Below are 21,467 nucleotides of genomic sequence, written 5' to 3' on the forward strand. Positions count from 1 at the left end.
AGGTCATTGATGTGCAACGAATTGCCTGAATGGGTTTTTGAGGAGATCATATGCTAGTTTTAGAGACTGAATTTTCTCAAAATATACGTCTTCTGTGGCTTCGGCATCTTCAGGCAACAAACTCCTGTCAACAGCTGGCAGGGGAAATGCCACCAAGTCTATGAGGCCTGTAACATCAGGAGGAAGTTTGCGGAGCCTTTGAATGTTTTTTGGGGTCGAAATGAGTGAAGAATGAACTCCAGCTTTGGCTAAGGCTATAGAAAGCTTGAAAAAAGGCATAAGATGCCCAAATGCTGACCAAGGCAGCAACACTACATGAATATGATCTCTGCTCATTGTCTGTGGGGGGAACTTTTTTCTATCTTCTCCGCAATTCTTGGAGTTGCCAGGTATGTGCAGATGCTGTGTTACTCCGACTCGGCTATCAAGTCCCGTTGATACAGTTATTCTAGTGCAAAATGCAAAATGAAAAGTTAGACATGAATATGGCACGGCAAAAGGTGCATTGCGTTCAGATTTTTGTTCTTTTTAACTTCTTGAAATAGACTTTAACTTGAAGCCAATCAAAACAAATCGATGTTTTAATTTGTTGGTGCTCAATTTTGAATTTCTACCTCCAACTTGAATTTGAGCTCGAATCCTTTCAACACCTTAAAATTTGTGTTTGATTTTGATTTGATCGGTTTGAGCTCTTATATATATATATATATAAGTATATTGTTAATAATGCATATGTGATCTTCATAAATGATTAACAAAAAAATTAGTCAATTGTTATCAAGTTTTAACAAGTCAAATTTTTGTAAATTTGAACTCGATTCAATATTTTAATCCAATTCTTATTATTGCTCGAGTTCCTTGCTATTATTTAAGTTTGAATTCGAATCAAACTCTTGGGCATTTTTTTTGTTTTGAGGGAGTAGGAAGGAAAGGAAAGCAAAGGAAATGAAGGGAAAAGAATTTTAATATTTAGACTGGTTTTTGAGCAGGGAAAGGGAATGATAAAGTCTAATTAATTTTGGTCAGTCTACTTTCCATCCAAAAGTGGGTGGAATCAGAGAAGAAGAAAACCAAGATAAATGAAAATTTTAAAATTTCTTTAAAAACCGTCATCTAGCACTTGTACCATATGCTAGAAAAGCGTCAAAATCTAATCTCAAATTACATTTTATCCCAAAAGTGGCGGACGAAATTCAAAGGAAGAGTTTGAATCAAGCTGCTTCTTTTATATATATATATATATAAATCTTTCAATCAATTTATTAATTTCCACCTTATATATATATTCATTATATATATATATATATATATATATATATAGATTCTCAACCTCAATAAATGCGTACTTTTTTTATTCAATTTCTAGTACACAATCTATCAAAGATATTTGCATTTCCTTTCTTGACCCAAAAAGAATAGAAAATATTAAAAAGGTACTAATAAATACTTGTGATATGCAAAGGTTCAATTAATCCAAACGCAAGCTGTACAGTTGCCTCCCAGAATCGAATTAAGTACAACTAATGGATTCTGGTAACCTCTCTATTCGTGAACCTATTAAACGTTGCCATTGGGCTTTGAACCACTAACCCATATTTGGTGCTAATACATAGGTTCAATTAAAAACCCATTCAAGAGTACTACTACTAATAACATACTAAAATTATACATATATATATATGTGTGTCCTGTTTCCTCCAAAAAAAAAAAAAAAAAGAAGGGGGGGGGGGGGGGGCCTGTGGCTGTGGCTGTGGAACAGAATTTGAAATTTTTTGATCCGTCCGAGAGACCTATAAATGCTAGAACACCCAACCCAAATGAGTGAGACTCCTTGACTAAAGAAACCTTTCAAGAGCAACATCTCCTCCTCTTCTTTCTCCTCGCATTCCACCACTGAAGAAGGAAGGTTTGGATATACTACTATTCCTTGGATTTCATCATATCAAACAATCAACATCTGAATTTGTTCATTAGAAGAATTTGTCATGATCCCTTAGATTTTATTTCTATAGTTCAGTGCATAACGAAGATCCTGAAAATCCCAAAACCATGAAAGATGTAGAATCTGCTAGGATTTTGTTACACTCCATGAAGAACCAAAGTTCCATTCTTGGTTGGCTGACAAAACTCATGGCGTCCGTGATTCTCGTTTCCTTCATCACCTGCGTTATTTACTACATAAAGTTATTGTGCCCCTTAGCCATATACATCGAGACCCCTCTTCACATCCATGATCTAGAAAAATCTTCATCATCATCATCATCGTCATCGTCTCTGCAGACACAATCTTACTCTAGTCAAAACAAGTCGAACGTCAGAGGAGTACAAGAGTCAGAAAACCCTGGAAAAACGCAGCTCCATCACATTGTTTTCGGCATTGCAGCTTCATCCCATCTATGGAATCAACGAAAGAACTACGTAAAATTATGGTGGAGGCCGGGGGAGACGAGAGGGTTTGTTTGGCTCGACAAGACTGTAAGTACAGGTACTGAGGATGACAATTCTCTTCCAACCTTAAAATTGTCGAGCGACACCACCAAATTCAGGTACAAGAATACGGAAGGTGATCGATCAGCATTACGTTTAACCCGGATTGTATCTGAAACATTAAGGCTGGGATTGGAGGATGTTAGGTGGATTGTGATGGGGGATGACGATACATTCTTTGTTGCTGATAATCTTGTTAGAGTTTTATCCAAGTATGATCACAATCAGTTCTATTATATTGGTAGCAATTCAGAGAGCCATTTGCAGAACATTAGATTTTCGTACAACATGGCTTATGGTGGTGGAGGTTTTGCCATAAGCTATCCCTTGGCCAAAGCTCTGGAAAAAATTCAGGACAATTGCATACAAAGGTACCCGGAATTGTACGGTTCAGATGATAGAGTCCATGCTTGTTTGGCTGAACTTGGAGTCCCCCTGACCAAGGAGCTTGGATTTCACCAGGTTTTTTTTTTCCCCTTCAACTTTCAAGAAGTTTTTCTGTCTGTTTGATTAGTTGTACATTTTTTTTTCTTTTGTGTTTGTTTCCATTAGATTAATTTTGTGGCTACAACCATTGTTTTTTTTTTTTTTTTTAATCTTCGTCGGACTAGCTAGCCCAGTCCAGAATGGTTGTTACAGATCAATTTTGTTCTCGACTTTTTACGTTTATCCTAGTATGGCATGGCATTTATTTCATCGTTAATTGTCTCTTAGCAACCATATTAATCTAGGTGAAGTCCGATTTATTGCTGAGTTAGATGAATTAATGAGTTAAGGTTAATTAATACATTACAGTTAATTTAGAATTTCAAGAAAACGCAGGATCATAAGATAAGGGATTTGAGTTTCCGTGCAATTTTCAAACACAATGGATGGAAACGATTTACGGTTGAAATTAATCTCCTTAATTTAAAATTGAAAGTTGGTAAGATTTTGAAACTGTAGAGGGATCGATCCATGGACGAATTGGTAGCTAGGATAAGTACCGTATACAAGTTATGAATCGGTAGGGCAAGTGTAACACAAGAATTCATCATAATGTATAGGTGAAAAAACCAGCACGCAATTAAGGGTGTCAAGAAATGTCAAAAAAACACTTGCAAAAATCTTGAAATTTGTAGATATACAGGTCAGGTCAAGTTCGTCATCATTTCTGCTATGAACCAACCAGGTGGGTGGCTTGGGTGCGCCTAAACACTAAACACAAAATTTCAGATACACATATCATGCATCGGTATGATTAAGTGAACTTGCTCCAATAATATTGTCTGTTGGATATTGAGTACTATATTTAGATTATCTAAAGGGGCCGGGGCTGATTAGATATTATAGTTAATGCATATGATGAAATAGGAGCTTTAATTGAAATTCAGGTGAACAACCCCTGATCCTGTTTGCCTTTTGCTGGCAACCCAAAATTAGATTAAAAAAAAACGTCAGATTTTCTATGATTTTGAAAGACCAAGCTAGAAGATTAGACCGTAGATGCGGTCAACCAACTGCTGTTCGTTCTTACGTACTTCTTTGTGGTTAACTTAAAACTCTCTCTCTATACATTTTGTGCAACAGTTCGACTTGTTTGGCAATGTGTTTGGCATCTTGGCAGCACATCCAATTGCACCCCTAGTCTCTCTCCACCATCTAGACTTGATTCTGCCCATCTTCCCAAATGTAAACCAAGTTGAAGCGCTGCAGAGATTGAAGGTGCCGATGGAACTGGACTCTGCAGCGCTAGCGCAGCAATCAATATGCTATGACAATGCTAGAAACTGGACTATTTCGGTCTCATGGGGTTATGCTGTCCAGATTATCCGGGGTGTCGTCACCCCGAGGGAGATGGAATTGCCAGCAAGAAGCTTTGTCAACTGGTACAAAAGGGCCGATGAAACTGGATTCACCTTCAACACTCGATCTCTCAACAAAAATTCTTGCCAGAGACCCGCGGTGTATACATTGTCTGCGGCTCATTACAATCCTTTGACCAATCAAACTGTTAGCCAATATGTCTACTACAAAAAATCAGGTCATCAGTGTGAATGGAAGATGGCTAATCCTTCACAAATTCGTAAGGTGGAAGTTTATCAGAAGCCTAATCCGTTCCTTTGGGATAAGGTATGTATGCATTATTCCCTTGGTTTTAGTTTTATTATAATGCATGCTAAATCACAACTCTACGCTGGTGTTAACCTATCAAGTTCTCATTAGTTTTTTTTTTTTTTTTTTTTTTTCCATTTTTGAGCAGTCTCCTAGAAGAAATTGCTGCAGACTTTTGGCTTCAGAAAAGAAAGATACCATGATAATTGATGTTGGTGAATGTGTAGAAGACGAAATCATTGAAATGTATAGCAGGATATGAACTAAACAACTTTATTACTATTATTTTCACTTGCTGTGGTGGTGATCCCAACACTCGATACGTCGGCATGCAAGTGCATAATGTTTTACATTAATGGCTCGAGACAAGATCCTTCCCAAGTGTAAAAAAAAAAAAAAAAAAAAAAGGGATGAAAAATGAATTTTTGTAAGTTTTGGGTTGTATATGATAAATCCTTTTCCAAAATTTGTCCAAGTTTACATAGTTCTTTTCCTAGTCAACACAAGGCCCAAATATGTATTTCTGCTAGATTGGTATGCTTTTCATGTTTGCAAAAGTTGAAATCAACTTCCAGATCCAGTTTCGGTAATTAGGTGGGTGAGTAAACCTCTTTTTTTGGCCATTAAAGCATATCAATTTGGGAAAAAAATATGTTGCTATTATGTTTTTTAATTCAGTTCTTTCTACACATTAGGAGGCCCCTGAAGTGAATAAGTTTCTGTTTGCAATGAATCCCGACTTGGGATTTTCCAAACTCCACAGGGTCCTAAGTTAGATACTCTCCTAACCGTCCAATCAATCAAAGTTTATCTCCGATGTCGCTCTAGTGTGGATTAAAATCTAGGGTAAATTACCTTTTATTTCTATGTAGTTAGTTAGATACTTTACTACACAACTCCTTATGATTAAAAAAACTTACATATAGTTCCCTCATGATTTGAGTTAAAGTGTCACCATCAATTTATTCGTTAAAACTAACGATTAATAATAAAAAATTAAAGTCAAACTAATAAATTGACAAATTTACCATTTCACTGCATTTTTTTCTTCTTTTTTTTTTTGTCCTTTTCTTTCTCTCTTTTTTCTTTTTGTTTTTTTTTGGGAAAAGAAGAGATGATTTTGAAAACTTATACATTGACCTACAAAATCTTAATTTTCTCTGAATACAAAAGAGATGGAAGGGAAATAAAAAAATAAATAAGAAACAAAAAATATGAAAGGGAAATATGAAACCAATAAAAAAGAAACAATAAATACCAAATCTTTTTTACTACAATTATCACTATAAGTTTTTAAACCAAATCTTTAATGGTATTTTCTATTTGGTATTGAATAAATCTTATATACACTATTACGGTTGAATCTATGACACATGTGCAAAAATTGAATTTTAAATTCAAAATTTGCAAAATCGTCATCCATCCAGAACAAACAGTATGCACACTGTCAGTGCAAGAAAGATTAATCTTTTCCTATTTATCTATTTTTATTTCAATTTCTTCTTTTTTTATGTTTGGAGGAAAAAAAGAAGTAACAAAGGGGTAAATTTATCGATTTATTAATTTGATTTTGACTTTTTACTATTGATCGTTAGTTGTAACGGAAAAACTAAGGATAACACGTTAATTCAAACCATGAGAGAGTCATATGTTGGTTTTTAAACCATAAGAAAATTGTATGATAAAACACCAAACTACAGGAGGATAAAAGGTAATTTATCCTAAAATCTAATTGGTATAACACACAGCAGGAAGAGTTTTTCCCCTTCGAGAAGCAGAAACTGAGCTTCTCAGCACCAATTAATGTTTGTTAGATGATCAACTGGTAAATGTGAGCATGTGTCCAAGCCCGGAATACAAACCAGCATATATTGATGATAAATAAGCAGAATTAAAAATAGGATTTGTTCTTATAACAACTTTTGTGCCATCCAAACCAGCCCATATTGATGATAAATCTGATCATTTATAGCCTAATCAGTAATCAAGTCTTCATGGTGTCCGTTAAGCAGACCAAGTCTTCGAGAACTATATACATTTCTTGGAGCGTTGACCAACCAAACTCACTTCCCCTGGCTCTTTGATGAGGAAAAGTTTTCAAATTATGCTTTTCTAGAACCCGAAGTCTGTTCATTTTGGTTGCCATTATAATACATTTCTCGAACTATTCTATTGATTTTGTTCATTACCTACACCCAACATTATCTTAACTACCTTCGTTTTTCTGCCAAAACCCTCTGCTAGGCCTCAGAATTTGCTTCAGTAAAGCCATTTTTGGGACATTCCAGTGCTCGACATGCCTGCAAGTTACCACCAGATAGGTTAGCAGATGATCAAGCTAAATATCAAGAAAGTGTGCCCAGAAGTAATACATACCGGCATACTTTTCCAGATTCCTTGCTGAAATAATATTCCGTGTAACCAGTTGCTGCAACACAACCAGCGTAAAAACATGTAAAACCAACTGCAAATGTGCTCCTAAGCGTATAACGATGTCCTTGTTACTAGAACTTTCAGCTTGAATAAGCTTGCAGAAAATAAGTCATATTTGCAGTGTCACATAAGCACCTTAAGATACCTGAAAGAATTGGCTTCCATGGAAATGACATAATGCAGCTGAAACGCCAGTGTCCGATGCCTTTTTCCTGCACCCAAAAGAATTCCATATGAACAGTTTGTAACCCTCCAGCGTAGATAACTTGTGCACACTCGCCCATTTAACTTCTTCAGATGCTTAGCTGACCTCAAAGTCCTCCCACTTCATAAGTTTCATGTTCGACTGCGCAAGAAGGGAACCAAAATTCGTACAATTCCTTTTGAACCGTCGCAAGCCTTTGAAAGAACCTGCTGGATCTGCAAATTCACAGTCTTCTTCATATGCATCAAGTGTCAGGTTTCCTGAGCACAAACACGAAGAACAAGCAGTTATGAAATTGAGCTTTTATGTGTATTTATTGATTGAGCATGCTACTATTCCCTTCCTTGAGAAATTAACCTGGTTCTTTACCAATTATGAGCAAGAGTGGGATCACATAATGCCATCCCTTCATTTAAGCAAATACCTAGTATTCACTTTGGCTAACTTCTTCATCCCCAAGTTATTGTTCTATTAGAAAATGGTCCGTTGTATTCATGTCAATGTGAAAATGAGGATTTTGGAGAAAACTTACAAAGATTAGAGCTTTTGAGGGGATCTTTCAGCTCAAAACAAAATCTTGATGGCCAAATCCACAGAAAACATTAATTTGCTCAACTAATGTCTCTAGTGTCTAGTATAACTTTTATTTACCAACTGAACAAAATTCAAACTCTAATTTCATGAATACAAACAAGTCTTTGAAACGGTTGAAGCACGTAATCGGGAATCAAACTCGAAAATACCAGCGCTGAGTGACGTGATTTGAAGAATGTGAAATAGATAAATAAGTAAATAAACACACTGGTACTTGACAAGTTGGATTCAGAATTGAACCTGTTACAAAGTAGGATCTCTGAAAATCATCTTTAATAGCTTCCACAATTGAGTTGCGATCAGTTATTCCGGACCTATCAAGAGCTAGCTCTGATGTTCCTTGCGGGGCTTCAACATTTTTTGGAGGACGTACAAAAGAAGCAGCAATGCCTAGGAGTTCAGAGCCGTACCATGCCATCTTCAGCAGCAAATTTTCAGGTTCGGATTCTTGACTAGAGGAAGAGGATGAAGTGTTGCTTGTGTTCTTCAAATTACATTGCAATTTGTACGTCTTTTGGCAATGAAAGGACCTGTATGCATCGGGGAAACTAACATGGTGATGATGAGTGTAGAGCTTGGAAGAGATGGAAGCAGTAGAGAAGACAGTTGCCATGTGGTTTCGGGAGAAGGTTTCCTGGGAAAAATTCTTGTCCGATGATACGCGGCTGAGAATTGGACCTATGCCCATGGGTTGCCTTTGGCTTTAAATATCTTTGCCTTGAAATGAATGCCAGCCATAATTTTTTGGGATAATTATAGAAACCTCCCCTGAGGTTTCTAACAATTGCACTCACCTCCCTTCAGGTTTGAATAATTACACTAACCTCCCTTCATATAGTAAAATGACTATAATATCTTTCACTTATAAATAATTCTTACAAAAAAAAAATACTCTTACCAATACAACTAGTCTTTCATTATAAAGCAACAGTTATCACACAAAATAAACTCTTATTCTCTCTTCAACTCTCTCTCCTACCTTCATTCTCCTACACCTCATAATCCACTATTTTTCCGTAATTGCCATCTACATAACCATCTAATACATCTCGAATCCCCATTATTATGGAAATAGATCCTTTTTCCCTTTTTTGTTTTCCTTTTTTTTGTAAGTGTTATTGAATTGAAATTGATAAATGATAAGTTGCTCAATCAGATTTGTTGTCAAACTAAATGAAGGTGAAAAGGATGGTGGTGATACAAAATATAGACAAGAAAATAAAAGTGATAGCTAAAAAGGGAACATGGATTGAGGAATGTTACGTTATTATGCCAATTGTGTAAAAAAGAATTTTGGGATATAAAAATTGCAATCAGATTTGCCTAAAGACATGGGATATGGTCTCCTGTGTTGCTTTTGGTTGCTCCGTGTTGGTATTTTTGTTGGGTTAGATTATTTTAGCATCAGCAAGGTTGCAACCATTTAGATTGAGTTTGGATAGCGACATTGATCAATTCAAACACTGAGTTTAGGCCAAAAAAAAAAAGTGACTAAAAATTAGGTTGAATGCAAACTTTAATTGTCACAGTTGATTTGCATGGGAAGTTTTGGAGGGATATTAGTAGGTTGTCAAAATGATGAGAATATGGGGATTAAGTTGATGTGGTTTGTTGAGTTCATTACAATGGTGGTTATGTTGTTTACAATAGTTGCAATATATAAGAAATTTATTAGTGAGTTTTTCCCCTTTCAAAGTAACAAAAGAGTATTTTGGGATTTTTTAGAACAAATTTAACATATTGGGTCTATATTGTTACTGAAATGCTAATCGTAGGGGATGAAATTATTCCTAATCTATATTGATTTGAAATGCATCTGAAATTGTCCCTAAATTTTTTCCTCTATTAATGTAATCATCGACCACTAGAATTTTTGTTTTCCTGTTCATAAGAGAATTGTGCCGTCGCTGCCAGTAATTCAAAAGATGTAGACCATCTAGAAATTTCACAAATTCAAGGGCTCTGTAACCAAAGGACACGCACAACAAGAACTGAGCAAAGGGTAGAGGAGAACTGGAGAATATAATGAGCAGAAATGCTCTAGTCTCCCTAGGGAATCCAAGCAAGGTCATGTTTCTTGCTCATGTGTTCCTAAAAGATTCTTTATGGAAAAGGACATCCAAAAAATGATTCTTGATGGAAACAATTGGAGCGTCTTTTAACTGGGTAAATTTAAGTGCTCAATAAACAAGGAATCAACCCATAGAATCCCAGTAAACTTTGAAAATACTATCAACCCAAAAATGCAAGGCACCTCGCAACCCAAACTTAAAAATGCAGTTATTGACATGTGCCTTAAAAAGCGTAGAATTTGAAGGTAAACAGAAGAATGCAATTAAGATATTACTAAATACCACATACTTAGGTTTTGGAACAGATTGGCAGCATGTCTTCTTCATGGTTCATTGAAATTTGAGTTTTAAGAGTTATTTCTGTTAGCTGATATATCTGCTCTGACTATGTATTATATAGCACACAAATGTCATCAACTATTTGACAAAGTGCGATTATACAGAGTAAATAAAAGCTCTCAACAGATGCATGCCCATATATATGGGAAGAATGGAGGCAAACGCCAAAACTAATGCCCCAGTGAACGACTATAGTGTTCATTTGCCGAATAGTCCACTTGTAGTTTTTGTAGCATTAGCAATATAGTTACATTGCAGATTACTTCAGGATATGGATACAGATTGATGCTGCACGTGAATAATTGATAATACTGCTGGAAATCGAGGATATAATTAGCCCCTTACAAATCTTTACAAACCCTCCCAGGCCTAACAGCTGACCTCTGAAGTTTCCAAGTGCCTATCACAGCAAGATGGAAAATACTAGCAAACACCAAAAGAATTTCCTTTCACAAGTTCCGTCCATTTCATTTCAATTCAATTCGACCACTCCATTTACATCAGCATAAAGATTACTTGTTTCTTGAATCCTAGAAGTAAACAGCGTAATTTCAATCTACTCTCCCAAGGCAGAAGCCCGTAGTGTGTACGCTTAGTCAGTGTTAAACTCCCTGCACAAAAGTGAGTCAATGCATCATTCTATATTTACATTAAAAGCCTCTGCATGACAATTCCTCTTCAGTTTCATACTAGCATATCATTTCAATGGCACCAGGTAATATGCAAAACTTCCTGGGAAGGAACCCCAAATATTCCCCATCAGACTGAACATAAATGCTGTCACTTGGAATGATCTCCTCAACTTCAATTGATTGTACACTGCACGAGAGAGCAATTCTATAAGTATATTGCTCACTTATAGCACTAGCAAGATATACTGACGTTCAAACAGCCAATGTGTTGGAAAGCAGATATAGCCCAGAACAATTGCATTTCAAACACAAACATTCACTTGGTTGGTTGCTGAACTGGAAGCTTATGCTTAACAAACTACTGGCTATCAAAAGAATGGAAAAGGTTAATCGTGTCTTTCTCATTTCTAGCCGTTTAGATAGTAGGTGGACCATACAGCTATACAGGATTGTCTCAGACCATTTTCATGTTTGATATTCCAAGCTTGCCAATTATTGTCAGCCATGTATGTAACTAAGAAAAACTACATAAATGTAATGAATACCTACACAAGCATCGAAAGCAATTAGCAACTTTCTTCAAAGAGCAGATTCAAACCTTCGTGAAAATACATTTTTCACTGATAAGTGTGTCCCGTTATACAGCTTATGCAGATTGAGAATGAAGTCATGCCATCTGAAGTCCTGAAGGATGACCACCTACAGATGAAAGTCAAAGTGGAATTCTATGCTGTCAATAGTAAATTCATATGTTATCAAGTACCAACAAAAAATGAAATCACTTGTTCACTACACCTCAAAATTCCCAGAGGATGGGTCTGCATTTGGAGCAATCTTCATTCCACCACCAAAGTATTTTGCATTTCCAACACAAAGGGCTGTTACCTGGGAACATACTTCCCATTCGCCTCCATCAACCTAGATCAACAAATTGAACGAGTACAAACAGACGGAGACTCTTAAAAGGAAACACCTAAAATAATGAAAGAATCGTACAATGGATATTTGACAGTAAGAAAGGCATATAAACAGATTCCTTGTGCAAGGAAATACAACAGTATACCAACCTTGATCCTTAAATCCCTATTCTGGTGCCTAAAGAAAGCTTGCAAAGCACCAATAACATAACACAAGTTTCCAAACTTCTTGTATCTTGATGCATAATAACCTGCCTTTGCACTTCTGCAAATTATTCAGGGCATCAATGAATCACCACTGAGATTTTCATATTAAACAGTTCATATGATTAGTCATCCTTACAAATGAATATCAGCCTCATTTATAAAGTAATGAGGATCCCCACTTTCTCCACTAATAACTCCGACATCAATCCGAGATCTGAGCCCTGAAGAACACACTTGTCATATGAGAAAGAGCGAAGATTGAAATTGGAGAAGTTAAATGATGCTAAATGGCGGGCACTAAAGAAAGTGAGAAGAGCAGAATACTGGCAGCCCAGATGAAAATTAGAACATCAAAGAAATATTTTCTCTAGCAAGTTTTACCTTTGGCAATTCGTTCAATGGCATCATGAGGATCATTTTTCCTGTTCAAACAGCAAAATAATGTACAGCAGCAGGTTAGTTTGAAGGATCTCAAAAAGAACTGCATACGGTAAAACCCAATCAATATGCTAGGAAGAAGCACCAACTGACCAGCCATATGTTCTGGCAAAATCAGATCCAGTCCCTAAAGGAATAAGCTGTAGAGAATGATAATAGTTAATCTCACAAATCTAGAGCAGACAAGTTACATTCAATACAAGTATATGAACTGGAAAATTCATGGTTAAAAGACCACAAAATGTTGAAATTTGACTCTGAAGCATGTTGATGTATAACTTACACCTAGAGCAGTTTTATGACTTGACTTTGGATCATGGCTAGCTACAGGCTCTCCACCCCAGAAGAAACCATTCACAACCTGCACATCATGAGATTTCAACAATTTCTACACTGATAATAAGATTTTTGTGGGCAGGTATCCCTGTCTTCTGCAAGGTGATACATTAAAGTAAAGAACAAATAGAATATTACGTCTTAAAAAACAAGTAAATGTAAATTGTAGTAAGCGACTGCTTGCGTACACCATGAAATGGGCTATATACTAGAGCTCACAAGGAATCACTTGACTCATAAAAATTACAGTAGTTAACTGAAACAAATCTTCAGGACACGGTACACAACAATTTTCTTTTTTCAGGTAAAAAACAGAAACAAGGTCACTCATTTAGATAGTGTTGATAAATGAAAGAAAAAAAAACGATAAAAACTTTGTTGTTCTAATGTATATGCTGCATCCAGGACACCTGTTTTATTAATTATAGTTAGTGACCTTTTTCAAAAATGGCAATCAACTTCTAAGACTACAATTTTATTATGAATCTTTAGCATTCTGGACAATTAGGTGCTCATGGTTTAAGCGGTCAAAATCTAGCACATGCTCAAAGCTCTTCTGCATTTTCTCCTTTACAATAAAAGGGGACATGGGTCTTGAAGGTTTAAAGGAGGTTGATTCCTTTGGCAAGTTACCAAAGTTTTCAACATATTCACATGCAGATAATAATAGGTCCAGAGTCCTATAAGAAGTGGATAGAGACACACCTCATGCAGAGTTCCATCACCACCAACAGCAACCACAGCCTGGGCACCCTCACGAATAGCCTGGAAATACAGATAACGTTATAGAAGACATTCTGTTTGGTGTCAGACTTAGAGCATTAAGAATCAAGAAGCTTACCTCCCTTGTTATGTCAATAGCATGACAAGGTCCCGAAGTCAAAGACTCACATATCTGCTAGAGAAACAAATATTTCTATTTAAATAGTAGAGCCATAGAACATATTCAAGAATATCTATAAGCCACAGCACAGAAACATTTAATGAAGCCGTGGTTGACATTTAGCTTCAAATACATGCTCTACAAACAAGCCTAACATTTCCCACAACATTATGTTGAATGCACCCATTAATCTTGTCAACCGAATCCAGATTACTTTAACAACCAGCTGCCAAGCAATCGCAATTGACATCAAATGCAGGGAAAGTATATCAATGATCTTCTTTCCTTCCAAATGATTACTTTTCCCAAATTTCAAGAAAAATCAATGAAAAGTCAAATTTAAACCATCCCCGAACTCAATTTGACTGCAACTATGCATCACTTGTCTACTTTTGCAACATTTTATGAGCAAGCAACAGCTTAATTGCACTTGTATGAATTCAACTTTAAAATGCTGCCGCTATACAGCAATTCAAAATTTAAAAAAAATCCAAATATTCGAAAAAGAAACACTCACATTGCAATCGGAACCGAGGCGAGACCTGATGTAAGGTAGCAACTTTTTCCATTGCTCACCCGTTCGTCCATTAGAGCCTGCTCATTTCGAAATTCGAATTTAACTAAAAAAATCAAATTTTTAACAGAAATACCACTCCCCCCCCCCCGGCGGGGGAGGAGGGGTGGGTGGGGGAAGGGAGGGTGGGACGAAGAGAGAGAGAGAGAGAGAGGGACCTCGAGGATTGACGACGAAGACCACGTCAAGGAGGCGAGAGGAGGCGCTGCCAGAGAGAGAAATAGTACTGCGATCAGCTGCGGTGAGATCGGTGGCCAAGGGTTGCTCTGCTCTGATAAGGGAGGCCGGCTTTGCCATTGCCAGGGTAGCTATGCTTTGAAATGCTAACATCTCTCGTAATTAATACTCTGATACAGGAAGATGCCACCACGCTTTAGCATTTACTAAACGTTACGAAATGTTTATATGCTCTGGTAATTAATTAATAGGGCAGGATTAATTTAAGTCTAATCCAACAAGACTTGAAGAACAATAAATCTGAATTAGGAATGGGAAGTGAGAGAACCAAACCAAAGCCAAAGGAGGAGGGACTTTTCTTAGTTTGACTCCTTCTGTTACTACTAGTTGTTTTTACAGCTTAGCTTCACATAGTAGGATCTTAGTTGTTTCATCCAAGACAAGGATTAGTTTTGGGATTACCCGCCAATTTAGGATTTTATGTATCCTTGAAACAAAGATGTTGTAAATTTTATCCTTGCTATCTAGTAGGAGAGGAGGAGGTGGTGGTGGTGGAGGTGGAGGTGGGTGGCGGCTAATTTTTCCGGTGAAGTGCCAAGGCAGCCGTTTGAATTTTAAACCCTTGTCAATCCACTGAATATTAATAGTAACAATATTGTTCTCATCATTGGGTTGGTCGCAAGATGTACTACTGAACTTGGTTGTTAAGAATTATAGTAGCATGTAGTAGTAATTTTCACCAACTTTGTGACTTTCCTTTGAAATTTTATATGATTGTCAACTGCTGCATTCCTTGTTTTCCAAATTTATAGCCTCCTTCACAACTTCATTATATGGGTGTCACTGATGACCCCTGGAATTATTATTATGATAAAAACAAGTTAGGCATTAATCGCCAACTCTGAAGTGGAAATTTGCATTTGGCCCCCCTGGATTAGGTTTCATGACCTACTACTGACTTATCGACATGGAAATTTGTAGCAAAGGATGCGATTAACCATTTCTTCTTGACTTTGTCCATCCAAAGCAGTGATGCACAAGATTTCCTGTCCCTGCTCTCCTTATCATCTGATAACCAATCTGTTCCTTCTTGATGCTTGATTTGCTTCATCTTGCAAGCACCATCAGCCCAGCACCCGAAACCACTCCACAGAACCACAATCCCTTCAGACTGACAGAGCAATCGAATGTTTCATTTTAACTAAGACATTAATAATTGTTTCCTGCTTGTTGGAGCCATTTCCACCCTCAAGAAAGAAAATAAGTATCATATTAACAGCCAAAAAGGGGGGCACAGAGAGGAGAGGGGAGGTGCGGAAAAGGTATGACTGAAGCAATTGGATTGAAGATGAAGAATCAAAATTACAAAATTGTCTTCAGAAGGGATGTTCCTCACCCAATTTACCAAGTCTCAAGATTATACACTAAGCATTAACAGGTGAGGACCTGGGACTTTTTACCAACTACAAAATCCCTCTCAAGAAAAAGTTCTAACAAGCAGTAAATGCCAATTACATGTTTAATGACACCATGCACATGCCTTCCACAACCTAGGAAAAAATGATGCAGGTGAGCAAAATAACACGCAGCTCTTGGTATTTTCATCTTCTAGCCCTTTGCTTTGCTTTTGAGTCAAAATGATGAGCTTTGAGCTTTTTCTTCCTTACCACCGTTGCTGTACCAGTACTGCCTTCTCTAAATGGCATTCCCATGAGAGCAAGTAATCTCTGAGCTTCTTTATCTGTATTAGCAGTTGTTGCTATGCAAACATCCATTCCTCTTGGCTTACCAAGAGCATCAAAACTTAGCTCAGGGAACACACTCTGGTCACGGAATCCAATGCTGTGATTTCCATGTCCATCGAAGCTATTTGGACTTACACCCTGAAAATCTCTAGTCCTAGGGAGTCCCAAGTTGATTAGCCTGTCCAGAAATGCATACATGACCTGCCAAAAAAAAAATATAATAATAATATCAATGATGAAAGCCAAGCCTAAATTAGTCAAGTATCAGTTCCACAAGAAATACAAGTTCCTGAAGAAGCCAAGACATTTGGAAAACAATTAGATATAAGGAAGAAGAAATGCCAACTTTCAGCATTATGTTGCATAACTTCACAGTTCCGCAACACTAATCACAGTCAAGCATGCATTCAAGTTCCCAAAACTGTCAAAACATCATCTTCTTACCCACTTTAGGGATTAAAAAAAAAATGATTACATGATATCAAAAACCTGACTGTCAACCCAAAAAAATGACCTGAAGTCTGCACGCCCTTTTCCAACTATAGTTCCTTGTGTCAAATGTGGAAATTATATATGTTCAGCTGCTTCCTTCAAAATCAATTTTCAAGGTCACGAGTGAACCAATCATGTTAGCTGCCAATCTACTAGTATGAATAATATCCTCATTTCAATGTTCAGAATCCTAATCTTCAATAAGCATATAAATTCTTGTTAGGAGTTTAAGTGAAAAAACAAGGGATAAATGCTCACTAAAACATGATTCATTGACAAAGCACTGAATTTAAAAAGAAGAAATACATTATCTGTTATTTTTCTTTCTAGCAAAAAGGTGCCAGTAATCCAAATTGTGAACCATCTGGAGCAAAAGTTTCGATAGTAGACATCTTATCTTATCTGAAACCAAAAAGTTAAATATTTCCCTGTTGCATGATAAATAGTTAGCCATTAACCTTTCTTGTGGCTGTCAATAAGCATATGTACGTATAGGTGAGACCTGTCAGTTCGCATGGATCAAAATAAGAAGGTTCTTTATTAGTTTATTTCTTCCTTTTCTCCCTATTCAGCAGGGGGTAATATTAAAAAAACTTTACCACTAAAGAAGATTAATGAGCTCTGTAAACATTCAGATACTCTGGTTCAGCAAACCTAAGTCATTACTTGCATTGAATTATATTAATTGTGGAAATAGTACACTATATCTTAAATAAAACACGTCCAAAACAAACAAACAACGATCACACTCATATGTAGGTTCAAAAACCAACTAGATAAAGGAGACAACAAAATTGAGCGTAATAGTGTGATTTTCCTATTCTCTTCAAAACTCAAAATGTGGTTGTCTCCGTCACTAGGGAAGAAAAACGGCTTACATTTCCCCTGAGAGTGACAGCAATTCCAAGTGGTTGACCTTCTCTTATCTTGAAGGTGGCAATGGCGTTCTTTGCCCTGGTTTTCACCGGCCTTTGCCCTGTGATAAGAGCCAAGTCATTCATGGCCGCATCCAAACCCTTGGCGTTCTGCGCAGCATCTCCAATGCCACAGTTCACAACGATTTTTTCAATCTTTGGTACCTGCCCCAACTCAACCAATCATTACCAAAATTCAGCTAAATAAGTTCACCAGAAAAAATTCATACATCTACCGGCCAAAAAAAAAATCAAATTCGTTCATTTCTGCAACCTTTCAGTGATTGAAATTCACTATTAACAACTTGAGAAATACTAACTGAGAATGAAAGAAACAGCAGCAATTTACCTGATGAATGTTAGTGTAATTGAACTCCTCCTTGAGCAAAGGTACAATTTTTTCGACGTATCTACCCTTGAGCCGATTAACTTGCTTGGCTTCAGTTTTCTCCACTAGGACTGTAGCTGCCGTGGCCTTCACCGACAGCCGACCACCGGGACGCGTGGTCCTGAGGTCACCGCACGGCAACCGAACTGAATGCGGCGGAAATTGACCGCAAAATGAAGAAGCAGTGGAGTGCAAAAGCGTTGGCGACGACGCCATTGTTGGAGTTGTTATTAGAAAAAAAGAAAAGCGGGTGGGGATGAGGTTTCAGAACCGGAAGAATAAAAAGATAGAGGGGGCGCCCAGAATTGGCTAGAAGAAACGAGGCTGAGTTTGGGGTGATTTACGGGTATGCCACTGATTCATATGATGTAAATAGTGGGAAAAGGGAGGGTTGGATTTGTACGAGTAGCTGATAGAGAGGAGAGTGGTGAGGACTGAGGAGGATAAACGAAACTCGTTTTAGGATAGAATTGTTGAGACACGCGTGTCATGGCGCGTAAGGAAATGGATCTATTGTCAGTTTTGGACAGTCGCTCGTTGGATAGGAGTATAGGACATGGCCGGACTTTTGTGATCTACGAATACTAGTAAGTAGGTAGTAGCATCTTTATTACGATAATAAAGCGTGAATCGATACTTGTTAACTTTATCCATTAACGCTTATCAACAAACACACAAATTTTAAACCAAATTTACCTCCCTTTATTTCTCACGTTCCTTCTTACCAATGATTTTTTACTTTCTAAACCATTTTCTAGTAGTCTCCATTCTTCTCCACCGGAACAACCTTTCCTCCCAAAATTTAATGCTGCTTCATATGGTTCTTTTATACTAAGTCATTGTTGCTCCCATATGCACGATGTGAAATTCATTAGGTAAATGTTTCAAAATCTTTAATCTAATCAAATCTTTTCCTAGGTTTCCATTGATGCGAGTATAGGACCTGATCAGTGACGGAGCCAGGATTTTTTTTTTGGGGGGGCCAAAATTTTTTCTAATAAAATTATCTTAATATATTATGTTCAAAATAATTTTCTTCTATTGAAATATATGACATCTAAAAATATCAAATATTAAATTTAATTATAAAGGTATGTCTATTCATAAATATGCGGTACAGTCATAACAAAATTAACAAAAAGGATAACCTTTGATTAAATATCTTATAACATCACAAACCATCCAATTTGCACATTATGAGAAGATGCTCTCCAATATGTCATCTATGCAATATATATATATATATATATATATATATAACCATGTAATTTAAATGTAACTATTTTCAATTGAAAAAAGATAAAAGTTATGTTAACATACTTTGAAATTTCAACATCTTTTCTTAGAAGTAAATTGAGTTCTACGCTCTTTCATAGAACTAAATTCATCTATGATTGAATCACTGCTAAATTTTTTAGCAACTTGTTAATTGTGATCAAACGGCTTGTTAATTGTTGCTGCTGAATACAACAAGACACTTAACACCAGTGGCACACGTAGGAAACAAATATCGCTATATATGCTCCTAGAATTATATAAATAGAGTATACATTATCTATGTTCAGGGGGAAATATGGAGATAAATTTAGTGTACCATCTCGTTGATTTCTTATCTGAGTGGAAGATCTAATTTAATTACATTTTGTGAAATCAGTAGTATTTTTAACATCAGATTTGGTGGTTTGTCCTGGAGTATCTTTGTCCAACATTATTGGTTATTTGGTTTGGTAAAATCTGATTGTATCAGGTTTATGAACTGAGCTGACATATAATAGTTCTATACTGACATCTAAGGTACTTGTTTCAGTTTCCGTGCATAACTTTGATCCGCATTGTCTCTAGTCTCTACTACACAAATTCGCTTCCACACAAATAAATGGAGATCGGAGATCTTGGCATTGCATAATTGGACATAACTGGAAACTTCTCCCCCTTTAAGAGGAGACTTTTAGTTTTCCTTTTTGGCTTTTCTTTGCATCCCTGAATGAAGAAGACGTAGGTAGTTTAGTTCTAAAAGCAACAAGTACTAAAAACAAAGAACAAACTGATTTTCAGTCGTTGAGAAACCACATCCACCCTTGAATCCATAGAAATGTGTCAATTGGCATAACAAGGGGAAGTCTATGCAGGCCTCAGCGATAAACAAATAAAACAAGGGCTGGGCTGGGCTGGCCGCCGGAATCCCCTATAAATAGGGGGTTTTCCGGCGGCTTGGGGGGGGGCTTAAGCCCCCACCAGCCCCCCCTTAAATCCGTGCCTGGACCTGATGACGGTTCATGTTCGAGTCTTACAAGTGATTGATTAATGAAATACCAACAATCCAACGCAGCTTCCTAAGTCTAATGTGGTTATTTGAGTTGTCATTGTTAATGAGCCTTCGTGTTGGCGTTTGTTGCATTATTTCCAGCCGTGTTTCTTGTTTACATAAGTGGTCAGATTCGTGTTAGTTAAGAGCAATATTAAGTCATTAGTTAATGGTAAAAGACTAGGTCATGTTGACCATAGTTGAACCTTAAGCGGAATTAGGGATAAGTCTTATTTAGGTGAGTGATAGTCATGTTAGGTTTTTAAGTCTTGTAAAAGTAATAAAAGCCTTAGTTACACGTTTGGAAGTTATACAAGATATGGAATAAGAATTTCGTTGAGAAATTTTTAGAATTTCTTTCTTGTGAGAAAAAAGTTCTTTTAGCTTGTGAAAACCGTTCTTGAACATCTTAGAGTTAAGTTAAGGTAGTTCGTCGACTTATTAATCAAATATTCAACTTAATTGTGGTGTCGTTCTATACGTTTAGACCTTTCTTGAGCGATCCAAAATAGATTAAAGACATCTATCCACAAACGTTGATCCTAATCTAGGTCCAAGTCCATAGCTTGTAGTTCGTATTCTTGATTCTTCTTGGAGGACCGAGAATCGTATCATCCGTCGTGTTGTTGCCAATAGCAAAGTTGTGGTATTGAGATGGATTAATCTGACGCAGTTATGCATTTGTTAGTTTATTAATTTTTACTTTACTTATTATCATGATGCTAATGTTTCGTTGCATTAGTTTTTTGAGTTGGGGCTTATATATGTTTTTGTTTTCCGATCTTACACTGTGTGGGTAAGCTGCAACACATCAACCCGAGGGTAACTACTTTACATGATTACTCTGCCAGTTGGAGAAGGACTCGCAAGCAATACTTGAATCTCCGGTGAAGGCATGATTTTCTGAAAAGAGGGACAATTTTTCTCATCTTAAGCGCCTTTGCCTTGCATCTTTAGCCTATTATTTTTTCATAAAGCACTCGAAATTTTTGCATTACCTATATGGCAGAGTAATCATCTAGGAAAAAGTATTAATACTTGCAAAAATTTCATTTAGTTTCTTCATGAACTTATCTTAGACAGTTTATCTCCTTTTTTTTTTTTTTTTGAAAAAAGAGTTTGGGGGCACTTGAAGATATCATATCATGCACTCATATCACTAAATTATTATAAAATTTTTTTGCCAAGTTGCACGCGCATCGAGTACGCCTTAATAATTAGTAAATTATAAAACT

The 21,467-nt window shown here is 36.7% G+C and overlaps 4 protein-coding genes across 5 annotated transcripts; 1 reads left to right on the top strand and 3 right to left on the bottom strand.

Moving 5' to 3' along the window:
• The first annotated feature begins 2,049 nt into the window (after positions 1-2,049).
• LOC113760352 lies at positions 2,050-4,843 on the top strand. The gene is made up of 3 exons (XM_027302901.1): positions 2,050-2,949; positions 4,057-4,599; positions 4,730-4,843. The coding sequence occupies exons 1-3, from the start codon at positions 2,050-2,052 to the stop codon at positions 4,841-4,843; spliced, it is 1,557 nt and encodes a 518-aa protein (XP_027158702.1).
• A 1,584-nt stretch (positions 4,844-6,427) lies between these two features.
• On the bottom strand, positions 6,428-8,475 carry LOC113761646. Its single transcript, XM_027304719.1, has 5 exons — positions 8,054-8,475; positions 7,325-7,479; positions 7,160-7,226; positions 6,958-7,009; positions 6,428-6,881 (listed from the first exon to the last, which is right to left on the bottom strand). Exons 1-5 carry the CDS (start codon positions 8,424-8,426, stop codon positions 6,788-6,790), a joined length of 741 nt encoding a protein of 246 aa, XP_027160520.1. The 5' UTR covers positions 8,427-8,475; the 3' UTR covers positions 6,428-6,787.
• Positions 8,476-10,666: 2,191 nt separating this feature from the next.
• Positions 10,667-14,794, bottom strand: LOC113761841 (sphingoid long-chain bases kinase 2, mitochondrial). Of its 2 annotated transcripts, none has more exons than XM_027304994.1 (12): positions 14,370-14,794; positions 14,155-14,231; positions 13,596-13,649; positions 13,460-13,519; positions 12,702-12,779; positions 12,512-12,558; positions 12,362-12,402; positions 12,117-12,201; positions 11,924-12,038; positions 11,652-11,774; positions 11,455-11,555; positions 10,667-11,043 (listed from the first exon to the last, which is right to left on the bottom strand). In XM_027304994.1, exons 1-12 carry the CDS (start codon positions 14,539-14,541, stop codon positions 10,914-10,916), a joined length of 1,083 nt encoding a protein of 360 aa, XP_027160795.1. In that variant the 5' UTR covers positions 14,542-14,794; the 3' UTR covers positions 10,667-10,913. The 2 variants fall into 2 exon arrangements, with proteins under 2 accessions (XP_027160795.1, XP_027160794.1); XM_027304993.1 differs by having other exon boundaries at positions 13,596-13,652.
• A 919-nt stretch (positions 14,795-15,713) lies between these two features.
• On the bottom strand, positions 15,714-18,302 carry LOC113761194 (50S ribosomal protein L5, chloroplastic). Its single transcript, XM_027304063.1, has 3 exons — positions 17,889-18,302; positions 17,504-17,704; positions 15,714-16,334 (listed from the first exon to the last, which is right to left on the bottom strand). Exons 1-3 carry the CDS (start codon positions 18,141-18,143, stop codon positions 15,990-15,992), a joined length of 801 nt encoding a protein of 266 aa, XP_027159864.1. The 5' UTR covers positions 18,144-18,302; the 3' UTR covers positions 15,714-15,989.
• Positions 18,303-21,467: the final 3,165 nt, after the last annotated feature.

This window comes from Coffea eugenioides, chromosome 2 (assembly GCF_003713205.1).
Source record: "Coffea eugenioides isolate CCC68of chromosome 2, Ceug_1.0, whole genome shotgun sequence".
Taxonomy (NCBI): Eukaryota; Viridiplantae; Streptophyta; class Magnoliopsida; order Gentianales; family Rubiaceae; genus Coffea; species Coffea eugenioides.

What these genes read in the sequence shown, in the direction of transcription:
- LOC113760352 (XM_027302901.1), top strand. Translation starts at nt 2,050, where the DNA reads ATGAAAGATGTAGAATCTGCTAGGATTTTGTTACACTCCATGAAGAAC. An exon ending in AGGAGCTTGGATTTCACCAG is followed by an intron (nt 2,950 to 4,056) that starts GTTTTTTTTTTC and finishes TTTGTGCAACAG; the next exon opens with TTCGACTTGTTTGGCAATGT. An exon ending in ATCCGTTCCTTTGGGATAAG is followed by an intron (nt 4,600 to 4,729) that starts GTATGTATGCAT and finishes ATTTTTGAGCAG; the next exon opens with TCTCCTAGAAGAAATTGCTG.
- LOC113761646 (XM_027304719.1), bottom strand. Translation starts at nt 8,426, where the DNA reads ATGGCAACTGTCTTCTCTACTGCTTCCATCTCTTCCAAGCTCTACACT. An exon ending in GAGATCCTACTTTGTAACAG is followed by an intron (nt 7,480 to 8,053) that starts GTTCAATTCTGA and finishes GTTTGTGCTCAG; the next exon opens with GAAACCTGACACTTGATGCA. An exon ending in TGAAGTGGGAGGACTTTGAG is followed by an intron (nt 7,227 to 7,324) that starts GTCAGCTAAGCA and finishes TTTTGGGTGCAG; the next exon opens with GAAAAAGGCATCGGACACTG.
- LOC113761841 (XM_027304993.1), bottom strand. Translation starts at nt 14,541, where the DNA reads ATGTTAGCATTTCAAAGCATAGCTACCCTGGCAATGGCAAAGCCGGCC. An exon ending in CTATTGACATAACAAGGGAG is followed by an intron (nt 13,520 to 13,595) that starts GTAAGCTTCTTG and finishes CTGTATTTCCAG; the next exon opens with GCTATTCGTGAGGGTGCCCA. An exon ending in AATGAGGCTGATATTCATTT is followed by an intron (nt 12,039 to 12,116) that starts GTAAGGATGACT and finishes AATAATTTGCAG; the next exon opens with AAGTGCAAAGGCAGGTTATT.
- LOC113761194 (XM_027304063.1), bottom strand. Translation starts at nt 18,143, where the DNA reads ATGGCGTCGTCGCCAACGCTTTTGCACTCCACTGCTTCTTCATTTTGC. An exon ending in ATTACACTAACATTCATCAG is followed by an intron (nt 17,705 to 17,888) that starts GTAAATTGCTGC and finishes GAGTTGGGGCAG; the next exon opens with GTACCAAAGATTGAAAAAAT. An exon ending in CTGTCACTCTCAGGGGAAAT is followed by an intron (nt 16,335 to 17,503) that starts GTAAGCCGTTTT and finishes TTTTTTTGGCAG; the next exon opens with GTCATGTATGCATTTCTGGA.